This window comes from Sciurus carolinensis, chromosome 17 (assembly GCF_902686445.1).
Source record: "Sciurus carolinensis chromosome 17, mSciCar1.2, whole genome shotgun sequence".
Taxonomy (NCBI): Eukaryota; Metazoa; Chordata; class Mammalia; order Rodentia; family Sciuridae; genus Sciurus; species Sciurus carolinensis.
In genome coordinates, this window is record NC_062229.1 from 881,303 (window position 1) to 900,664 (window position 19,362).

The following is a 19,362-nucleotide window of genomic DNA, read 5'->3' on the forward strand; positions in this document are numbered from 1 at the left end:
TGCAGACGGCTGTCGCGTCTCCCCTGCTTCAGTCCCTACTCTGATGGCTTCTAAAAGCACCACCAGGTAGCGCGTTTCCGCAAGCCACTTAGAGGGTGTGGATGCGCGACTCTGAGCTCGCCACGTGGGCGCGGTACGGGACAGGGCGGAGCCAGGCGCCGCGCGCGCGTAGCCTTCTGGGGATTGTGGTCCAGGCCCCGCCTCGGTCTCGCGCAGGCCCCGCCCCCGGAACTACGCTCCCGTCGTGCTCCGCGCCGCGGGGCGGAGCCAGCCGGTTGCTAGGACTTGGCGAAGCACGGTGCTCGCGCCGTCTCCCTTAGGTGAGCAGCGGTCGGGGACTCGAGTTTTCCCGGCCCAAATTCCCTCGGAGGGGGAACAGGCGCGGCGACGGGGATGTGGGCGGTGGGCGGCGGCCGTGCGGGGATGAGGGGGTGGGCCCGGCCAGCTTGCGCACGTCTCGGGCGGGCGGGTGGGCGTGCGCGTGCGTGGGGTGCGGGCAGGCAAGAGAACTGCGCGTGCGCGCAGGGTCGCGCGCCCCTACCCAGAACCCGTTGCATTTGTGCGCTTGCGCGCGTCCTTCCGAGCGGTTCTGGAGACCCTGTGCGTCCCATCTTGTCCCGGTGCTGCCAGCCTTGGGTCACCGCAGCCAGTCCCCTGCCTGCTTGTTTACCTACTTCCCGCCTTCTGGTGTCCCCCTCCTCGTCGCCAGTTTGCCTTCAGACAAACGTTCCCTCCAGTACTCTTTGTTTTTTATTTTGAGGCAGGGTCTCACTAAGTTGCTGAGACTGGCCTTGAATATGCGGTCATCCTGCCTCAGCCTCGTGATTTGCTGGAATTACAGACCTGTGCCACTGCACCCAGCTCACCCCAGTCTTTTTATACATCCTGGGAATTGACATCATTGCTGTTATTGGAAATGTGAATTTTCAGGGCCTTTCATAAACTGACCTGGGTTCTCTTGCACAGCCTATCCAGGGTCCTGAGGGTCTCGAGTTTTCGTTCAGAGAAGGGCCCACAGATACTTTTTAAGCATACATATATCTCAAATATTGCATGGAATATGCTTATACTGAAAAGACTATTGACTTATCTGCAACTCAGAGGAGTATCATGCGTTTTACATGAAGACCCTGTTCATTTAGGGAGCAGATGTGGTCCCCCGCTTTTCCCCCATATTTATGGGACTGAGCCCTGGAAACTGCAAGCGAGTGTCTCTTGGAATGAGATTGAGCACTTCTGCTTGGAATTCCCTCTCCGCTTTGCCTGTCTTCCAGGCCCAGGCTTGGGTCCTGCTTCCTAGGAGTCCTCCTGGACTCCTCCTGAGATGGTCGCGACACCTGCCCCTCTGGAGCTGTGGGGCTTGTGCCCCAGGACTGTGCTGGGCCTTTTGTGCATTTTGCCCCTTTTTGCTTCTGATCCCTGCCTGAGAGTGATTGAATTCCCATTCCACAGGAGTGGGAGCTGAGGCTTGTGATGGAGGTCTGCCTGGGAACGTCTGAGCTGAGGGAGTGCCTCTGTGGCAAGGCCAAGCCTGTGTGTTTCCAGCCCGATATGCTGGGTCCAGGCTCTGACTTCCTTGCCTGGGAGGTAGCCTGGCTTGCTGGGAGTTTCACCCACATGCCCACTTACCCCGAAGAAACAGTTTGCCCTCTCTCCATCGAGCCAGACCAGGCTGGGAGTGGTTGCCCTCTCCTGCTGGACCTGTTGCTCGCCTAGGCTTGGTGCTATGAGGGGAGGGACAGAAATGGCCAGTGTCCTCAGCTGCCAAGGGGAATAGCTGTGGACCCCAGCCTTGGGCAGCTACCCGACAGCCGAGAGGAGCAGTGCTGCAGGAAGTGCAGAGGGTCCTTGCCCATGGTCTGTGGCTGCCCTCCCCGGAGCTGGGCCTGTGTGGTCCTGCCGCTGCTATGCTGCCTGCTGTGTGTTCTGTCAGAGAGAGGTTGCAGTCTCTGGGGACAAACGAGGCTGTGTTTGTCTTCTGCCTTGGAGACAGCAGACCTTTTGTGGCCTGGGCAGTCTGGGCCACCAATTTAGGACCCAGATGGCTGCTGTGAACCTTCTGTGGGTGCTGCCTGGCTTGGGGCCTCGGGGTAGCCATTACCATGGCACCAAGCCCTCGAGGAGCCACTCCCAGTTTCCTGTCTCCTTGCTCCCACCAGACCTCTGCTTCTGCGTGTTCACCAGTGTGCAGTGCACAGGATGAGCTGATCGCATCAGAAGGCCTCGGCAGGGGCTGGGTCGAGGTGCACGTCTGGCATCACAGTGACATGGGAGGCTGAGGCAGGAGGATGTCAATTTCAGGACCAGCCTTAGCAACTTAGCAAGACCCCATCTCAAAACAAAAATGAAAAGGGGGCTGGGGCTGCAGCTCAGTGGTAGAGTGCTTGCCTAGAACGTATGAGGCACTGGGTTCATCCTCAGCACCACGTATAAATAAATGAAGTACTGTGTCCACCTGCAACTAAAAACAAGTGAAGAAAGGAAGAAGTGTCCGTGCACAACTAAAAAACCAAAAATAAATGTAAAGGGCTGGGATGTGGCTCAGTGGTGGAGTACCCCTGGGTTCAACCCCAGTACTTAAAAAAAAGGCAGCCCCGTGTGCCCTGCAGGGTGACTGGCGGATACTGGAACCCGTCACCAGGGACTTCTGGCTGCCAAGCCGTGAGCCTGTCTCGTGGTGTGATAACCGCGTCTCTGCGTGGTGGCGGGGTGGTCCTGCTAAGGCCCTGCAGGACTGTGGGGTCAAGGCAATTCAGAGTCATTTTAACACCGTCTGTGGCACATCTCATGTCTACTGAGAGCCCCCTCTGCTAGGGACAACATGAGCCACACAGGTGACGTTAAGGGTGGTGCCTTTTTCCCTTGGTGCTGGCATCTAACCCAGGGCCTTGTGCATGCTGGAAAGTACGGCCACCAAGCAACACCTTGGCCCATGTGTTAGGCTTTTTAGAAGCCATGTTTTAAAAAAGTAAAAAAGCAGGGCTGGGGAGATGGCTCAGCTGGTAGCATGCTTGCCTTGCAAGCACAAGGCCCTGAGTTCGAGCCCCAGTACCGAAAAAAAAAAAATAAATAAAGGTAAAAAAGCATTTGAATTCATCTTAACAGAATGCTTTATTTTTTCCCCGTTCCTGGCATTGAACCTAGGGGTACTGTACCACCGAGCCACACCCAGCCCTTTTTTTATTTTCTATTTTGAGACAGGGTCTCACTAAGTTGCCCAGGATGGCCTTAAACTTGTGATCCTCCTGCCTCAGCTCTCAAGTTGCTGGAATGACAGGTGTGGCCGCGACCTGGCTAAGGATACGCATTACTTAACAGAGCGTTGTTATTTTGACCTGTGACTGATACATAAAAAGTCAACAAGGACATTTATTTTCTTCCTTTCAGAACAAGTCTCAAATCCACCGTGTGGGCTCAGGGGTGCAGGGCCACCGGGTCCCTGAGGACAGCTGGGTGTCACTTCTGTGGGGGTACTTCCTGTGCACTCCTGGCCAGCCCCTCCAGGGCCACAGTGACACCGCACCTCTGTCTCAGGTGTCTGAGCACTGCCCTGGTCCCCCACCACTCGGGCTCCTGGGCTGTGACCTGGGGTGCTGCTTCCATCTCACTTGTTTTTGAGGTGGTTCTGCCTTGGTTACCCAGGATGGCCTCACCCTCCTAGGCTCAAGCCTCCTCCAGCTCAGCCTCTGACCTGGACACAGGACACCATACCTGGCGTGGCATCGTTTCCTGTCAGGTGTGGACAGTGTATCAGGGTCCCAAGACCACGGTAACGTGATTTTCTGGAGAACCCCTACTGCACAGGCAGTTGAGGACCAAGAACCCCTCCTGGCAGGGAGGGTAGGCAACCCTGGCAGCCCAAGTCCCTGGCCTTGCTGCCAGTCTGGCAGCTGCCTTCTGAGGATGTGGCTGCAGACCTGCAGGGTGGGCTTTGCTCTGCTGAGCACAGGGTGGCTGGCACCTCTGTCCCAGGTTCCGCCTCTCTGGAATCAGACTGAGACCCTTGGGTGTGCCGTGAGGAAGCCTCGGGTGCCAGCCTGGGCTGCCTTTGGGTGGAGCAAGTTGGCTGGGGGCAGACCTGGCCCCAGGGGCATGGGGACGAGCACCTGGCCCACCGAGCTGGCGGCTTTAGGTTGTCATGATGGGCCTGTGCCAGAGATCTGGGGGCCAAAGTGCAGATCTCCAGGGGCTGCGCAGGCTTGGTGTCTCTGGCACTGCCTCCCCTTCCCTGGCTGTCTGACCTCTCAGACTCTGTGGGCCAGGAACCAGGGCACCAGCCAGCCTGCTCCACAGCGGAATGGCCAGCCCAGCTGTGCCTTCTTGCTGTGCACCGTGGGATGATAGTGGCAATAGCAGGACAGGCTCTGTAAGAAAGCGCTTGGCGTAAGCTGGGTGCTGTGGCCACGCCTGTATCCCAGCAACCCGGAGGCTGAGGCAGGGGGCTCTCATATTCAAGGACAACCTCAGCAACTTAGTGCTAAGCAACGTAGCAAGACCCTGTCTCTAAATTAAAAAAAAAAAGTCTGGGGATGTGGGTGTGTAGCTCAGTGGTGACGTGCCCTTGGGCTCAATCTCCAACACGCTATCAAGAAAGAAAGCCCTCAGCACAGCACCCTGTGCTGTGGTCCAGGAGCCTTCAGGGGCCCCAGGAGAGGGGCTGCGTGTCGCCCCACCTCCTGCCTGGCTGGGCTTCTGCAGGGCTTCTGCTGTGACTGGCAGCGGGTAGGGAGCCAGACCCAAGGTGAAGCCCACGTCCAGCGTGGTGCAGGGCCATGGTCAGCGTGGCAAGCCTGTGCCCGTTGCGGGAGGGCTGTGTCTGTTGCACATGTCAGCCTGGAGGCAGACGCTTCCTGCTAGCACTGGCTTTGCGCTCTCCTTGGAGCTGGGAGTGTCTGTCCCTGGCCACCACGTGGGAAACTGCCCCACAGTCAGATGTTAAGTGATGCCCATCTTCCAGCCCCCTCTTCTGTGGTCAGGAGGCCTGGCTAGGCCCTCTGCGCAGGGTCTTAGCAGGCTGGAGTCCAGGGGTCGGCTAGGGCTGCGTTCTCATCCGGAGTCTTGGCTGGGAAGGGTCTGTGCCTCGCGCTGGTTCCTCTGGCCTTGGGACTGAGGTCTCTGAAGCTCTGCTGGCCGTCAGCTAGGGTCTCTGTTCTGGGCACAGCAACGCTCCATCCTGAAGCCGCCACACATCCGCTGCTCAGACGTCTTGACCGCTGACCGCCGTAGACACTGATGGTAGATCAGTGGCTGCCCAGGGAGTGTGGGGGGGGCGGTGATTGGAGGCCTTTGGGGATGGAACCGGCTGGGATGTGCTAGTGGTCGTGGCTCCCGATGAGCCCAGCACTGAGCCGCACGTCGAAAGGATGTCCCTTTGGCGTGTCAGTCGCACCCCACCTCCTGGGAGAGCCAGAGGCAGTTTGGACTCTGTGCAGATGTGAGCGTGAGCGCACCCGCGGCACCCGCAGCCCTCGGAGCCCACGCCCCTCAGGAGGACTCCTCGCTGGCCCTGCGCACAGCAGACGGATGACGCTCTGGTCCCATCTCTCTCCCACAGTCAGCCTCGCGGATGGAGTCAGCGCCGGGCCTCGCGGATCCGCCCGGCCCCGAGAAGGCTGGGAGTGCGGGAGGAGAGCCAGCGCCTTGGCGGGCGCTCCCTGTCCTGTCGGAGCAGCAGTCCGGGCGCGTGGAGCTGGTGCTGGCCCACGCCGCGCCCGTCCTTGACCAGCGCCAGACCTCTCGCCTCCTCAGGGAGGTCTCGGCCGTCTACCCGCTGCCCGCCCAGCCTCATCTCAAGCGGGTGCGGCGCAGTGCGGATGCGCACGGCCCCCACGCGCTGGAACTGCTGCTGTGCCTGGCGGAGCCAGCCGCAGGCACGCGCGCTCTGGCCGAGCTCCTGCCGTGGCCGGCCGTGGACCCCCAGGGCCTGGGGCAGCCCTTCCTGGTGCCTGTGCCCGCCCAGCCTCCCCTGACCAGGGCACAGTTTGAGGAGGCTCAGGCCCACTGGCCCACTTCTTTCCACGAGGACAAGCAGGTGGCCAGCGCCCTGGCCGGACAGCTCTTCTCAGCACAGGAGCGGGCGGTGATGCAGAGCCACATGGAGCGGGCCGTGCAGGTGGCCCGGCGGGCAGCGGCCCAGGGCCTGAGGGCTGTGGGAGCAGTTGTGGTGGACCCGGCCTCGGGCCGCGTGCTGGCCACAGGCCATGACTGCAGTGGTGCGGGCAGCCCTCTGCTGCACGCGGTCATGGTGTGTGTGGACCTGGTGGCCCAGGGCCAGGGCCGGGGCACCCGCAGCTTCAGGAGCCACCCGGCCTGCTCGTTCGCCCCGGCCACTGCCCCCCAGGGCGTGCAGGCGGGCACCGTGCGGAAGCTGGAGGCCGGGGACGAGGACGGCCTGCCCTACGTGTGCACCGGCTGCGACCTCTACGTCACCCGCGAGCCCTGCGTGATGTGTGCCATGGCCCTGGTGCACTCCCGCATGCGGAGAGTCTTCTACGGGGCACCCTCGCCCGATGGCGCCCTGGGCACACGCTTCCGCGTGCACGCCCAGCCCGGCCTCAACCACCGCTTCCAGGTCTTCCGCGGCGTTCTCGAGGACCAGTGCTGCTGCCTGGACCCTGACACCGAGGCCCAGCGGCACTGAGACTGCGGGCTGCCCTCCAGGGCTGCCCTCCTGCCTGTCTCTCCTCACCGTGCACCCCGCCCGCCTCCGGGGCCAGGCCTGCTGCTCTGCCGGCGGGCAGGGAGGTCGACAGTCTCGGGTCCTCTGCGCTTGTGTCAGGAACGGCTTCGATGTGTGAAAATAAACCACCCAAAACCCAGCTGCTGCCTGCCTAGAGCCCCCGTGTGCTGCAGGGAGACTTGCCAAGGGAGGGCCTCTACCCAGCAGGCCAGGGGGCGCGCACGTCCCCCTAGGTGGAGGAAGCCCCAGGTGGCACCTCTCTGGCCTCTGGCCAGGTCAGAGCCAGCCTACCTGAAGGCTCCTCCTGGTCTCACCCACTTACTGTATCTCACGGGTGTTGAGGAGGACCCCGCGAGGGCCAGTGAGAGTGTCCCAGGACAGTCGGGGCTGCGGCTGAAGTTGGGGGTCTCTAAACATCTACCAGTGTCCCCAGCGGTGTGCATGCATGTCCTCGAGGACTCCCAGCCTGGTGTCAGTTCCAACCCATGGGGGCAGGCAGGAGCCCTGCCCAGGGTGCCCACACAGCAGACAGCACACTGGCTGGCTGAGCCCACCTGGCCTCCAGCAAGAAAGGGCCAGGCGTGCTGGGACCAGAGCAGAGCCGTGCCCGAGAGGAGGTGCCCAAGGCGCAGCCCCGAGGGCAGGGGCCTGCCTCGTGCCTGTGGGACCAGCAGGGCCTCACCGGAAGTGCCGCCGCTGTGCCGCGCAGGTGGTCAGGCCCAGGGAGGCCAGCCCGGACCCTGCGAGTCCTGCCTGCTGCTGGTGCCGTGCGTGGGTCTGCGGAACGCAGCGTCCCAGGGACCTGTTCCCACCATGGTGCCGTCCTGCCCCGTTCCTGTGTGACCCGCTGCACCAAGAGCTGCCGGACAGCAGCAGGGCCACACGGGCCAGGCTGCTCTGTGATGAGCTTGGTGCCCCTCGGGTTGTGACTGGGGCCTCCCCCGAGAGGCTCCAAACAAGGACTGTGGCTTGGTGGTGGCTGTTGCCTGAAGTCACACAGCAGTCCTGAGCGACCTAGCTGAAACTAGGGCCTGCAGCAGCACTGAGGTGCTTAGAGCCATCGGAGACGGAAGCCTGGAGCAGGGTGGGGTGGCCACGGAGCTGGGGCAGTGGGGAGGGACGAGGGACCCAGGGCCCTGCAGCCTTCCCTCCCCTCCTGGTGCTCGGCGCATTGAGGGGAAGTGATGACTGGCGGCCCACATCCGGGCCATGGCGCCTGCTGAGCCAGCATCCCAGCTGGGCTGGCCTCGCAGGCAGGAGCACAGGAGGTTGGGCACCACCAGGACTTTCTGATCACAGCCGGCACCCTTCCCAGGGCAGCCCTGGACCTGAAGCTGGGCATCAGGTGGCCCTGACGTCCTGTCTCCTTTCAGGTGGCTGCAGGCTTCAGCTCCCGTCCCGGTCAGCCAAAGCAGAAATGTCGGGTAAGTCCCCAGGGGATGGGGGGATGGGGTCTCCTTTTCACTCAGGAAGTGTCCCTGGGCAGAAGGGGACCTAGCCTCTCCCCGAGCTTCGGCCCCAGCCTGTTGTCATGGGGCCTGCTGCCTAGACCCTCATGAAATGCGTTTCGCCTGCGAAGCTGCCATGTTGGAAGCGGCAGAGCCACACTTTCTGTGTCTCTTCTTTGGAAAGGAAGGAGGGCGCCAGTGAAGAGAGAAGGGGCCCGTGGGGGATGCAAGGCTCCTCTGGCTGCCTCGCCGCCTCCTGCCCCTTGGGTGCTCGCCCCAGGGCCTTTGCACTGGCTGGCCCGCCACCTGGCTGCAGCACTGTGGTCCTGGAGTCCCTGTGGCCCTTGGTCTTGTGCTCTTGGTGGCTCGTTCACTGCATCACAGGAGCTTCGCCAGCCTGGGAGCCCGCGAGGACCAGGTCGGCCTCGGCTGTTTCCTGCAGCAGCGTCAGCTGAGGTAGAGCATGTGGTGCATGCAGGCGCAGCACAGCTGGCCTGCATGCCGAGTCACACGGGAGGACCTGCCACATCCCGGCCCCGGGGGCTGCAGTGGGTCCTTGCTTGGAGATAGGTCTTTGCAGGTGACAGTTAAGATGAGGTCATACTGGTATAGGGGGTCCTAGTCCAGTGAGGGGGTGTCTGCAAAGAGGGCAGTTGGGACAGACACAGGAAGACGGCGGGGTGACATACCCATAAGCCAAGGGACAGGAAGGGCCCTCTGGAGCCGGCCAGGGATCTCAGCCTCCAGCCTCCAGGACTGTGGGGGTGGACTCCAGTTGTTTGAAGCTGCCCAGGTCTTTGGGCTTCGTTACAGAAGCCCAAGGAAACATACTGTGCTGGAATCTTCCTGGATCACAGATGTCGACAGTGTTGGGAAGTGGCTGCTGAGTGCACAGAGCATCCTGTGGCCATCGCAAGGAATCACCCCAGCAGGCCAGAGAGGGGCTCAGTGCCAGGTGCTGCCCGGCACATGTGGGTCACTGAGTGTGATCCTCAGCACTGCATAAAAGTAAATCGACACAATAAAGGCATTGGGTGGGGGTCTCAGCCACGTCCTACGTGGATGAGAAAAGGGTCAACTGCCGGAGGATGATGTTGGCTATTCATCAATCAGTTACGCATAAACATCTATCAATAAGCGCACAAGGGCGATACTCTTGTGACGGGCCTGGCCACACCCTGGCCTCTGACAGCATGGAGTCGCCAGCTCTCTTATTTTTAGACACACAGGTAATGGAGGCAAGACCAGGAGGAGCTTCTCCTGTGATGGACAGGAGAGGGTGGACTTAGGGGAGCCAGAGAGGGAACCGTCTGATTCTGCTAGATGCGATGGCTTCCCACAGTATTGTGTTCGTCTGCAACTAAAGACATTGTCAAAAAGTAGAGAGAGGAATCACCACAAGCTGCACACAAATCCACCCCTCAGAGTTCTGCTCAAGACCCGACACAGGCCTTCCTGGCTAGATCCAGGTGCAACGGCCTGGCCTCGTGAGGCCCAGGGAGAGCCCATGTCCCTCTCCTCCAGCTCCAGAGCCAGCAGTGTAGCCTCTTGCAGACTGTCCGACTCTGGCCCTCCTGCCTCCTCATGAGGACCCTGGAGTGCCCCTGGGTGACCCCACCTCAGGGCCTCCCCTGGCCCTGCCTCAGTCCCCTGTGCCAGGTGGGGTAGCAGGTCCTGGGGTCTGTGATGGACAGCCTCGGCTGTCTTCAGCTGACCGCCAGCACGTGCACGGGACTTGTTGCAGGAAAGGAGAACAACTTCCCGCCCCTGCCCAGGTTCCTCCCGCTCAAGCCCTGCTTCTACCAGGATTTCTCTGACGAGATCCCCATCGAGCACCAGGTGCTGGTGAAGAGGATCTACCGGCTGTGGATGTGTGAGCCCTGGACCCTGTGGGCAAGGGGGGCGGGAGGAGAGCCGCCCATCCGCAGCCTCGGAGCCTGAGCTGCATGCCGTCCCAGGCGGCCCTCTGGTGGACAGCTGGGCTCAGCCTGTGGGAGTGAGTGGCCTCTGCCCGCCCAGCCAGCCTCGGGGGCCCTAGCATCATCCCCTCTGGTGAACGGGGCCCACGGCCTGGCCTGGTTCTCCAGGCAGGGGTGCAACTGGGGATGGGGACAGCCACATGGGGCCCGTGCCCAGCAGGCGCTCCCCTGAGGGGTGTTGGGGCTGGAGGCACCCTGGGGCCCTTGCCCTGGCCAGCCAGCCTCTCCCTCCCTGCAGTCTACTGTGCCACGCTCTTGGTGAACCTGGTGGCCTGCCTGGCGTGGTGGGCTGGCGGAGGCGCGGGAGCAAACTTTGGCCTGGCGCTGGTCTGGCTGCTGCTCTTCAGCCCCTGCAGCTACGTCTGCTGGTTCCGACCCGCCTACAAGGCCTTCCGGTAGGTCGAGGGGCCGCCCCCTCAGGGTCTCGACACCTCTGGTGCCAGCTGGCCGTCTGCACTGAAGGGTGGGTGCCCAGATGCCTGGGGGTTTCTGGCTTCCTTCGCTGTCCCCCCACACAGAGGGAGCCCGGGCCTGGTCTCCCCTGGACTCTGGCCCAGTTGTTAGCTGCTGCCTCTTCTCTCATCTGGTTGGGACTGAGGATTGGGCCCCAGGGACAGTTCACCGCTCGGCCACATCCCCAGCCTTTTTAAAATTCTTTATTTGGAGACAGGGTCTCACTAAGTTGCTGAGGCTGGCTTTGAACTAAACTTGGGATCCTCCTGCCTCAGCCTCCCCAGTCCCTGGGACAGGCCTGTGCCCGTGCCCAGCTTCTCCACTTGCGTCGGGTGGGCAGGCTGTGCCCACGGGCTGGCTCGCGTTCTGACAGCCAGGCGCCCCTGGCACCGGCCCCCAGCAGCCTCCGCCTACCTCTGGAGCAGGCTGCGGCCCAGAGAGGCCCGTCCCCGCGAGCAGCCCCGTCCCTCCAGCCCTGCACCCGCGGGTCCACGTCCGTCTCTGGACCCTCCTGTCACTGGTCACACCTGTGGCCTTCTGTCTGGCTCTCATGGAGCACGAGGTCCTCACGTCCGTCCACGCCGCAGCTGTCATCTGGCTCCTGCCCTGGCTGAGGAGGCTCCATGTGTACATGGCGCGCACTGTGTGTCCGTCCTCTGGGTGTCCGTGTGTCTGTGGGTGGACACCAGGCTGCCTCCACTTTGGCCGTGTGCGTCAAGCGCTGTGGACGTTGCCCTCAGCTGGCCTGTACCTGTTCCCTGGGCATGTCCTGTTCATTCCGCGCCCACTTTCACCTGCGTGGCGATGCCCGAGAGTCAGCAGCCCCTCCTCCCGCCCCTTGGGCCTGCCCTTCCTGTCGGGAGCACCAGGCCACAGTGGCGGCTGCTCTCTGTCCCTTCAGAGCCGACAGCTCCTTTAACTTCATGGCCTTCTTCTTCATCTTCGGAGCCCAGTTTGTCTTGACTGTCATCCAGGCCATTGGCTTTTCAGGATGGGGCGCCTGGTAAGCTGCTGGCTGGCCCCTGGGGAAGCCCAGGGCTGGGTGGGAAGGAAGGTGGAGCAGCCCTGCTGGAGGGAGAGCCCTGTGGAGCAGAGGGTGGGGTGGGAGGGGCGGAGCCGCGGGCATTGGGCTGGACCGTGGGCTGGACAAGGCTGGTATTTGCATTGGAACGGGAGCTGAAGTCTCTTCACCACAGCAGACTAGCTGCCTGGCCACCCTGTCCCTCCCTGCTGCCCCACCCTCCTCCCAAGACTGCCTCAGGGCAAGGGCAGGGGAGGAGGGAGAGCGGTCCAGGAAGCGGCTAAGGGTTTTGCTCTGAGTAGGAAGACCAGCTGGTGCTTGGGCATTTACAGAATGATGGTTGTTTTGTATCATTTGATTAATAAAAAAGTTAAAAATAAAAAAGTGAAACAGCAGAAAGGAATGAGCGGTTGTCTTTTTGTGGATGATGCTCCTTTGCCCTCCACAAAGGGCAGCTGACAGGGCACTGCTCATCTCTGTTCTCTCACCATTGTGTAGTAAGGAAAGGACACCTTGTCTGGCTTGGATACCTTAGGTGGTAATTTGAGCATTTCACGTGGTTTTAACCACCTGGTAGTCCTTGAATACCTGTTCTTCCAACAGTTATTTTTCTTATTGATTAGTCAGAGCTCTTTGTTTATGAAGGATAGCAGAGCCTTGCCTGGTGTGTACGCTGAAGCTCACTCTCCCCCTGCAGTGGCTGGCTGGCAGCGATCAACTTCTTCCAGACCAGCATTGGGGCTGCTGTGGTCATGCTGCTTTCAGCCATCATGTTCTCCTTGTCAGCCGCCATGATGGCCGTTGCCATCATGAAGGTGAGTCCTTGGGTCCTGGGATGTGCAGCCCTTGCCCTTCCTCTCCCCTCACTATCTCAGGTTGGGAAAGTTGGAGGGAGACCAGGCAGGGCCTCATTCTCCCAGGGAGTCCCGCAGGATGCGCGTCATCCCAGCAACACACCTGTGGAATGTCACTGCCTGGGGGGTCAGTGGGGACACGCCCTGAGATCTCAGACTCAAGAGGAGCGTGGGGACTGAGCAAAGCCACTCTGTTGGCCCTATGGTGTCGGGCAGGGTGGGAGGCCAGCCTCGCAGCCTCTCTTGTGCTCGACCTTGGGCTGAGGCTGGGCTCTGTCTGTACCCGAAGGCCAGGTACAGGTCCTCAGCCGGTTGCACAGAAGGGCAGACAGCCCACCAGGCCATGCACTCAGAGGACATGGAGGTGGAAAAGCTGCTCTCACTTACTGAGATCACCACCATCTTGGGAAGAGGCGCAGCCCTGTCCCTGTGGGGGGACAGGTCCCGGGAGAGCATGCTGCCATGCAGAGCCCAGTGGAGTCTGGCGTCTGGCTGGACGTGGACGGGTGGCCCCGGGTGGGTTCATCGTGTGCCAGGCTTCACCAGCCTGCCTGCCACTGCCGAGAGCCGCCCGGCGAGGCGGGCGTGTCGCTGAGGGGCTTGCGCCAGGGCCTGGGCCTCCAGGTGGCCATGCGCACGGTGCTCAGTGGAGGCCGCATCCCTGCACAGCGCCGAGGCTTCCGCCCCCACCAGGCCGCGCTGCACTTCCAGTCTCTGTGGACTTGGTTTGGTTTGGAGCAGCAAACGTGGTGTCCAAGGCCGCAGGGCAGCCCCTTTGTGGCCCCTGCGGCTCGGGTAGGACGTGCTTGGCAGGCACCAGGCCCGGGTTCTGTCGCCAGCACCAAAACAAACATGAAGCCTGGAGTGGGGGGCGTCCGGAGGCCTAGCCTGGTCTCCTTCCCAGCTGAAGACACCTTCCCGTGCCATCTCCCGCATCTCCGACGCGCGCTGTGTGGCTGGGCGGTCGGCTGACTGCCCTGTCCACTGGTGTCCACGTGCCTCTTGTCCTGCCACGGGCATGGCCCCCCGCCCGGGGGAAGGCGTGCGTGCATCCTGCCTGACGCTGTAGGTGTGCGCACCCTGGGCGTGCTCCCAGCCCGGTGCTCCTGCCGCGGGGCCGGTCCTGCAGGCCTGCCCTGTCGCTCTGTCGTCCCAGTGGCCGAGGACGTGGTGGACAAGGGTGGCCGTGTTCCCAGGCTGTCTGTGGACGCTCACAGGAGAGGAGGGGCCTGACCTTTCTCCCTGACCTGCTGACCCTGTAGGTGCACAGAGTCTACCGTGGCACTGGTGGAAACTTCCAGAAGGCACAGACAGAGTGGAGCACGGGTGCCTGGCGAAACCCCCCGTCACGGGAGGCCCAGTACAACAACTTCTCGGGGAACAGCCTGCCCGAGTACCCCACCGTGCCCAACTACCCGGCCAGTGGCAGCCAGTGGCCTTAGGGGGAGCTGGCTGGCCGTGCCGCCCGCCCGCCTTCCCTGCCCCTCCGCTCCCGTTGCTGCTCGGGTCCGTGAGCCTGAGCGTCTGTGCCCGCGGGCCTCCCCGGCCAGGCCTGGGGGCCCAGCGTTCCTCCTGCCCCAGCAGTGGCGCTCCTGGCAGGCCCCGCCTGGCAGCTCTCTGGCCTCTGCTGTCCAGCAGGACGCCTCACGCTCCTGAGAACAGGTGCCGCTCAGCACCCACCCCGTCAGACGCAGCCTCTGTCTTCAGGCTGCAGAGGGCCCAGCTGCAGGGCAGGGGGACGGTGGCAGCAGACTGGTGCCAGCTGTCCATCCAGAGCTGGTGACGCAGCGTCCCTGCTCTAGGCTGCTCATGGTGCCCTCAGAGCCAACCAGGAAGAGCCTTTGCAGGGTCCAGGTCCCCTGTGGTGGCCAGGGCTGTGATGCAGAGCTTGGCACTGGGTATCCTTGTCACCCTCCTGTAGCAGTGGCTCATGAGGACCAGCCCAGGGAACGGCCAGAGGCAGAGCCCGCTTCACAGTGACCTGCGCCGCCCGTCCGCCGTCCTGCCTTCCTCCCCAGGCGTCCTGCCCAGAGCCTCTGAAACTCTGCGTGGCTGTGGTGTGGCTGTGGCAGGCCCCTCCGCTCCTGGGGCGCGCCCTGCCTGCACCCTGCGCCCCAGGCCCAGGCCCTCGGGCAGAGGCGGCGAGGACCTGGAAGGAGCAGAGCCTCGCAGCGCCCGTGAACTGGAGGCAGATGGCAGGGCAGAGGCCAGGTCGGACAGGCCAGGGGCCTCCTGCTCAGAAGCCAGCAGAACCTGCTGGAGCTGTGGGGGAGCAGAGGCAGAGCCCCAGGGTGGCCTTGCCCGGGGCCAGAGCTGTGCCTCAGAGGTGTCCAGCAAACTGCCACCCCGCTCGCCCAGGATGGCCGTGACCCTGGAGAGCCAGAGCACGGGCTGGCCGGCACCACGCTGAATAAGTGCGTGGACGAATTGAAGGCTTCGTGGCCACCCACAACTAGGAAAATGCTAGAACCAAAAAGCCAGTCTCCTGGGCCCGTTACAGCCCCTTTGATGACATTTGTGCATAAAGCCTTCCCTTGGTGACCTTCCTGTGCTGCTGGCCAAACCTCAGTGTCCAGCCGCCACGCCTTCACAGGGTAGGGCCCTTTGGCCTACGCCTGTATGGGGTCACCAACCCCTTGCCAGGAGCCACCCAGGCGCCAGGGACCCACGTCCTGCACCCCAGAGCAGAGGCGAAGGCAGCCAGGTGCAGGTGCAAGCCTGGGTCCCCCAGAAGCCTGCCCTGCCCGGTGACGGTCCTGCTGGGTGGCAGAGCCATGTGGCCACCATGTGGGAAGGGCCTTGAACTGCCAGCAGCACCTGCCACCCCTGCACCTTTGAGGCGTGGTGGGTTTTACTATGTGAAACTATTCTGGAAATAAACCCTCTTTCCGCCTCAGACTGAGTAGGGGCTGTTTGTGTGTGTGTCCCCAGGTTTCCCTCCACCAGTGGGTCCCAGAGCACAGGGCCTGCGTCTGATCCTGAGGTGTCCCTGGGGCACTGTACCCGGCCCCCTCCCTGTTCTCGCACACACTCCACGTTCTCCGCATGGGTGGGCATCTCAGAGAGGAGATCAGCCACGCTGGCCCTGAGGGCAGAGTGCCCTATAGAGGCGGGAGTGGACGGCAGGCACACAGGACCAGGCCTTGGCCGCAGAGACCCAGAGGGACAGCCCGGGAGCTGGCAGGGTGGACTGCACCTCGCCCCTGTGCCGTGGTGGAGTCCCAACCCCAGGACCTCAGGTGATCTTTGCAGATGGAATCCGTTATACTGAGGTCGTCAGGACGACTGTCTCTTTATAAAAGGGAAATTCGCCAGAACTGGGGCCACGCCAGTCATCCCAGCGGCTCAGGAGGCCTAGGCAGGAGGATGGCGAGTTCCAGGCCAGCCTGGGCAACTTATGTGACCCTGTCTCAAAACAAGAAGGGCTGGGGTGCGGCTCAGTGGTGGGAGGCTAGCCTAGCACATGCGAGGCCCTGGGTCCCCGTCTGAGCACTGAGAAGAGGAGCCCGGCCCCCACAGGCAGCAGTCGGGGGACTCCTCTGTGGACACCAAGGGTCTCTGGCCCCACTGAGGCTGGGGGGCCTGGGGCGGACCCCCGCGAGGCTGGGAAGGAAGAGTCCTGCCTCACCGTGGCCCCAGCCTTGCCACCTCCAGCGGTGTGAGCCGCAGCAGCCCGGCCACCAACAGCACGTCCTCACGCCTGTGCCACGTGTGCGGCGTTGAGCGATGGGTGCCGAGGGCACAGCTGCCCCCGTCCCAGCCTCTGCTGGACACCGGCCCTCCCGCCATCCTGCCGCCACTTCCCCCGAACAGTGGCTGCAGACCCCCCACGTGGTGCCGGGGCTCCCTCGGGCTCCTCAGGCCCCAGGGCGTCCTGCTGCTCTGCTCTGGGGGTGCCCTCGCCTCACCAAGTGGCCCAGACTGCCCTGGCCATGCCCACAACCTGCCTCCCCACAGCACCTCTGTGAGCCTGTCCCCGCCAAAGCCAGAACCCCACCGAAACCCACGTCACAGTCCCGAAGATGATGTCCTGCTCCAGCTATTCCTGAGTGTCCCCTGTCCATCTGCCGCACCTGCCAAGTAGTCCGGGGAGTGGAGGAGCAGCAGTGGGGACCACTGGGCTCCCGCGAGACCAGGAAACCAGCAGGACACAGGCTTCTCTCTGAGTGGCCATGTCCCTTTGGGGCCCCAGGATGGTCCAGGGAATGAGGAAACCGTCATGGAGGGACAAGGGACTGGGTGATCTGGGATCCCTGGTGGCCACTGTCCCTGGTGGGACTCAGGTTGGGTGACTGTCCTGTTGTGTCCAGGTGGCGGTGTGGACAACGCCCTGCCCTCTGGCCCCCAGTGGTGCCCCTCCCAGGGCCTGGTCCTGGGAGGAGGGCGGGTCCCGTCTGCGGTCTGCAGGGGAGCTTGGTCCTCTCTGCTCCTCCCGTCCCTCCCTTCCTCCCTGGCCCCCAGGCCTGGAGCAGCAGGTGGGTGCTTTGGGTCAGCCTGTCTCCGGTTGCTGAAGCACAGACTGCACTGGCTTTGAAGGCCAGAGGCTTATTTTGGTTCATGGTTCTGGAGGCCCCAAGTTAAGGGCCCCATGGGTGCTGGCCTCCTGCTGGAGGGTTCCAGGATGGCACAGGCCACTGTGTGTCCAGAGACAGGAGCACAGGTGTACGTTTGTGGTCTCTTCTGGTCGCCGTCTCTTGTCCAGTGCTGGGGATGGAATCAGGGCCTTACACACTGGATGGAACGCTATGTCCCCAGCACAGAAACAGAGTCTTCGATGTAGAGAGGTCATCAGTGGCCACCCCTTGCCTGGACCTACAGGCCACCTTCCACAGGGCAATGCCACCAGGCTCACACGGAGCTGGTGGATGGGGCAGGGGGTCCAGCTGGCGCCTCCACAGGCGGTCTCCCTGCCCTGGGCACCTGTCTGCCATGGGCGGCACTGCACAGCCAGTCTCGGACAGGAGACTCAGGGAGACCTGGTCCCTTCCGGCAATTCCTTAGCACCGCGGTGCCAGGAAGCATCACCAGCGGAAGCCCCCTTCCAGCAGGCCGCAGTGCCTGCCAGGACCCTGCTGCTCTGGGAAGCAGCCATCACCTGGAAGAGCCCGCCAGCAGGGAGGCCCGCAGAGCAGAGGGCACCCCCAGCCCACACACTCCGCTCACGCAGCCACCAGTCCTCGCGCCACAGGCTCACAGTGCACACCGGGTGCTCAGGAAGAAAGAAAGGGTCACCTCAGCTCAAGGCTCTGCGGCCAAGGTCAAGATTGGGGCCCTGTCTGTGGGGAGCAGGGCCGACACCCTGGTGGGAACATCTCAGGCAACTGAGAGGACGGGCAGGCTGTCCCCACGGAGCCCACCTCCCCCGAGCTCTGCCTGAGGACCTCCTGTAACACATGGGCCTTTGCCTTGCCAGCCACAGCACACAGACACGCTCAGCCACGCAAATGCCCGGTGGAGAGGCACCCGTCCGCTGCCCTCTGCCTACAGGACAGGCAAGTCCAGTGGCCCCTGTACGGCTCCCGGGCCCCTGTTCTTCCCAGGCTGGCCTCGCACTGGACTGCTCTTCACGGTGCCCTCAGCCCGGGGCTGCGTCTCCCAGGGGAGGGCCCACCGCTCTGCAAACCCCCACCCTCAGCCTTGACCGTCTCATTTCCAAAGAGAACGGAATGGCTGGAAGTGAGGAAATGGAGGGAAGCTGCAGAAGAACTGGCGTCCAATGTGGGGCTGGAGGCGGGTCCGAGCCCCCAGCACAGGACCGCCAGAGACTGCTCCCTCCCTCCTGAGCACAGCGCAGACGCCACCAACCCAGAGCCTGCCAGCAATGGCTTCCCTGGGCGGAAATCCCTTAGGCTGCTCAGGCTGGGTCCACTCCAATCTCAAACAGAGGCTGAGGCCCAGGGACCCGGTGAAGGACAGGGGCAGGTCCTCCCTGTCTCCTTCTGCCCTTCTGAGAGTTAGCTTGGCCCTTTGCCCCAGGAGCAAATTCAGGAAAATGCAATGGTCATGAGTGTTTCAGCATTGGGCATGAGTCACTCCACTCCTGCTGTCCACCAGTCCCAACTTGATCCAGACCATGAGGTGCTGACCAGGACTGTCCCACCCTCTCAGAGGACATCTGCTTGGGCTGGCGGCACTGGGCACCTGGCCACTCCAGGCGGGAAAGCCCTTTGTAACTGGATCCTCTTTGAATGTCCAGGGCACAGACCGCTGTTACCTGCTCAGAGTCCTCCCCTTCTGCTGGCAGGGGCCACTCTCTCCTCTGGGGGAGGGTCCATCCTGCCTCTTCCGGCCCCTGGGGCTGCAGGCACCCTTGGCTTGTGGCGGCATCGCCCCCATCTCTGACTGTACCCAAGTGACTTTTTGTTCTCCGTGCAGCTTCTCCTAAGGACACCCGCCGCTGGGTTCAGGCCCTGCTGAAATTTCATTTATTCATTTATTTTTGGTACTGGGGATTGAACCCAGGGACACTTCACCACTGAGCAGCACTTGCCGTCCTTTGCATTTTCAGACAGGGTCTCGCTAAGTTGATCAGGCAGGCCTCAAAATTGTGATCCTTCTGCCTCAGCCTCCCAAGTAGCCGAGGTGACAGGCACGATCACATCTCCCACCTGCTTTTTTTTTTTTAAACATCAGGGATTGAACCCACTGAACCACATCCCCAGCCCTTTTTATACTGTATTTAGACACAAGGTCTTGCTAAGTGGCTAGGCTGGCTTTGAACTTGAGATCCTCCTGCCTCAGCCTCCCGAGCTGCTGGGGTTGCAGGTGTGGCCACTCTACCCAGCTATGACCTGACATTCACGTAAGTAATTACAACTGGGAACAACCCCATTTCCAAATAAGCTTATGTTCTGAGTTTCCAGGTGGACATGAGTTATGGAGGGGACACCATTGGTTTTAGCTTTTCACTGCTGTGACGACTGAGAGG

General features: G+C 62.3%; 2 protein-coding genes across 9 annotated transcripts; both read left to right on the forward strand.

Annotated features, from left to right (window-relative positions):
* Window positions 1-252: 252 nt before the first annotated feature.
* On the forward strand, window positions 253-6,850 carry Adat3 (adenosine deaminase tRNA specific 3). Its single transcript, XM_047531447.1, has 2 exons — window positions 253-320; window positions 5,555-6,850. Exon 2 carries the CDS (start codon window positions 5,567-5,569, stop codon window positions 6,638-6,640), a length of 1,074 nt encoding a protein of 357 aa, XP_047387403.1. The 5' UTR covers window positions 253-320; window positions 5,555-5,566; the 3' UTR covers window positions 6,641-6,850.
* Window positions 254-15,330, forward strand: Scamp4 (secretory carrier membrane protein 4). 8 transcript variants are annotated; one of them, XM_047531443.1, is made up of 8 exons: window positions 6,871-7,763; window positions 8,053-8,103; window positions 8,312-8,583; window positions 9,872-10,000; window positions 10,345-10,501; window positions 11,461-11,562; window positions 12,226-12,395; window positions 13,697-15,330. In XM_047531443.1, exons 4-8 carry the CDS (start codon window positions 9,997-9,999, stop codon window positions 14,215-14,217), a joined length of 954 nt encoding a protein of 317 aa, XP_047387399.1. In that variant the 5' UTR covers window positions 6,871-7,763; window positions 8,053-8,103; window positions 8,312-8,583; window positions 9,872-9,996; the 3' UTR covers window positions 14,218-15,330. The 8 variants fall into 8 exon arrangements, with proteins under 8 accessions (XP_047387402.1, XP_047387399.1, XP_047387401.1 ...); XM_047531445.1 differs by having other exon boundaries at window positions 8,316-8,583; XM_047531442.1 differs by having other exon boundaries at window positions 6,871-7,726.
* The last annotated feature ends 4,032 nt before the right edge of the window (window positions 15,331-19,362 follow it).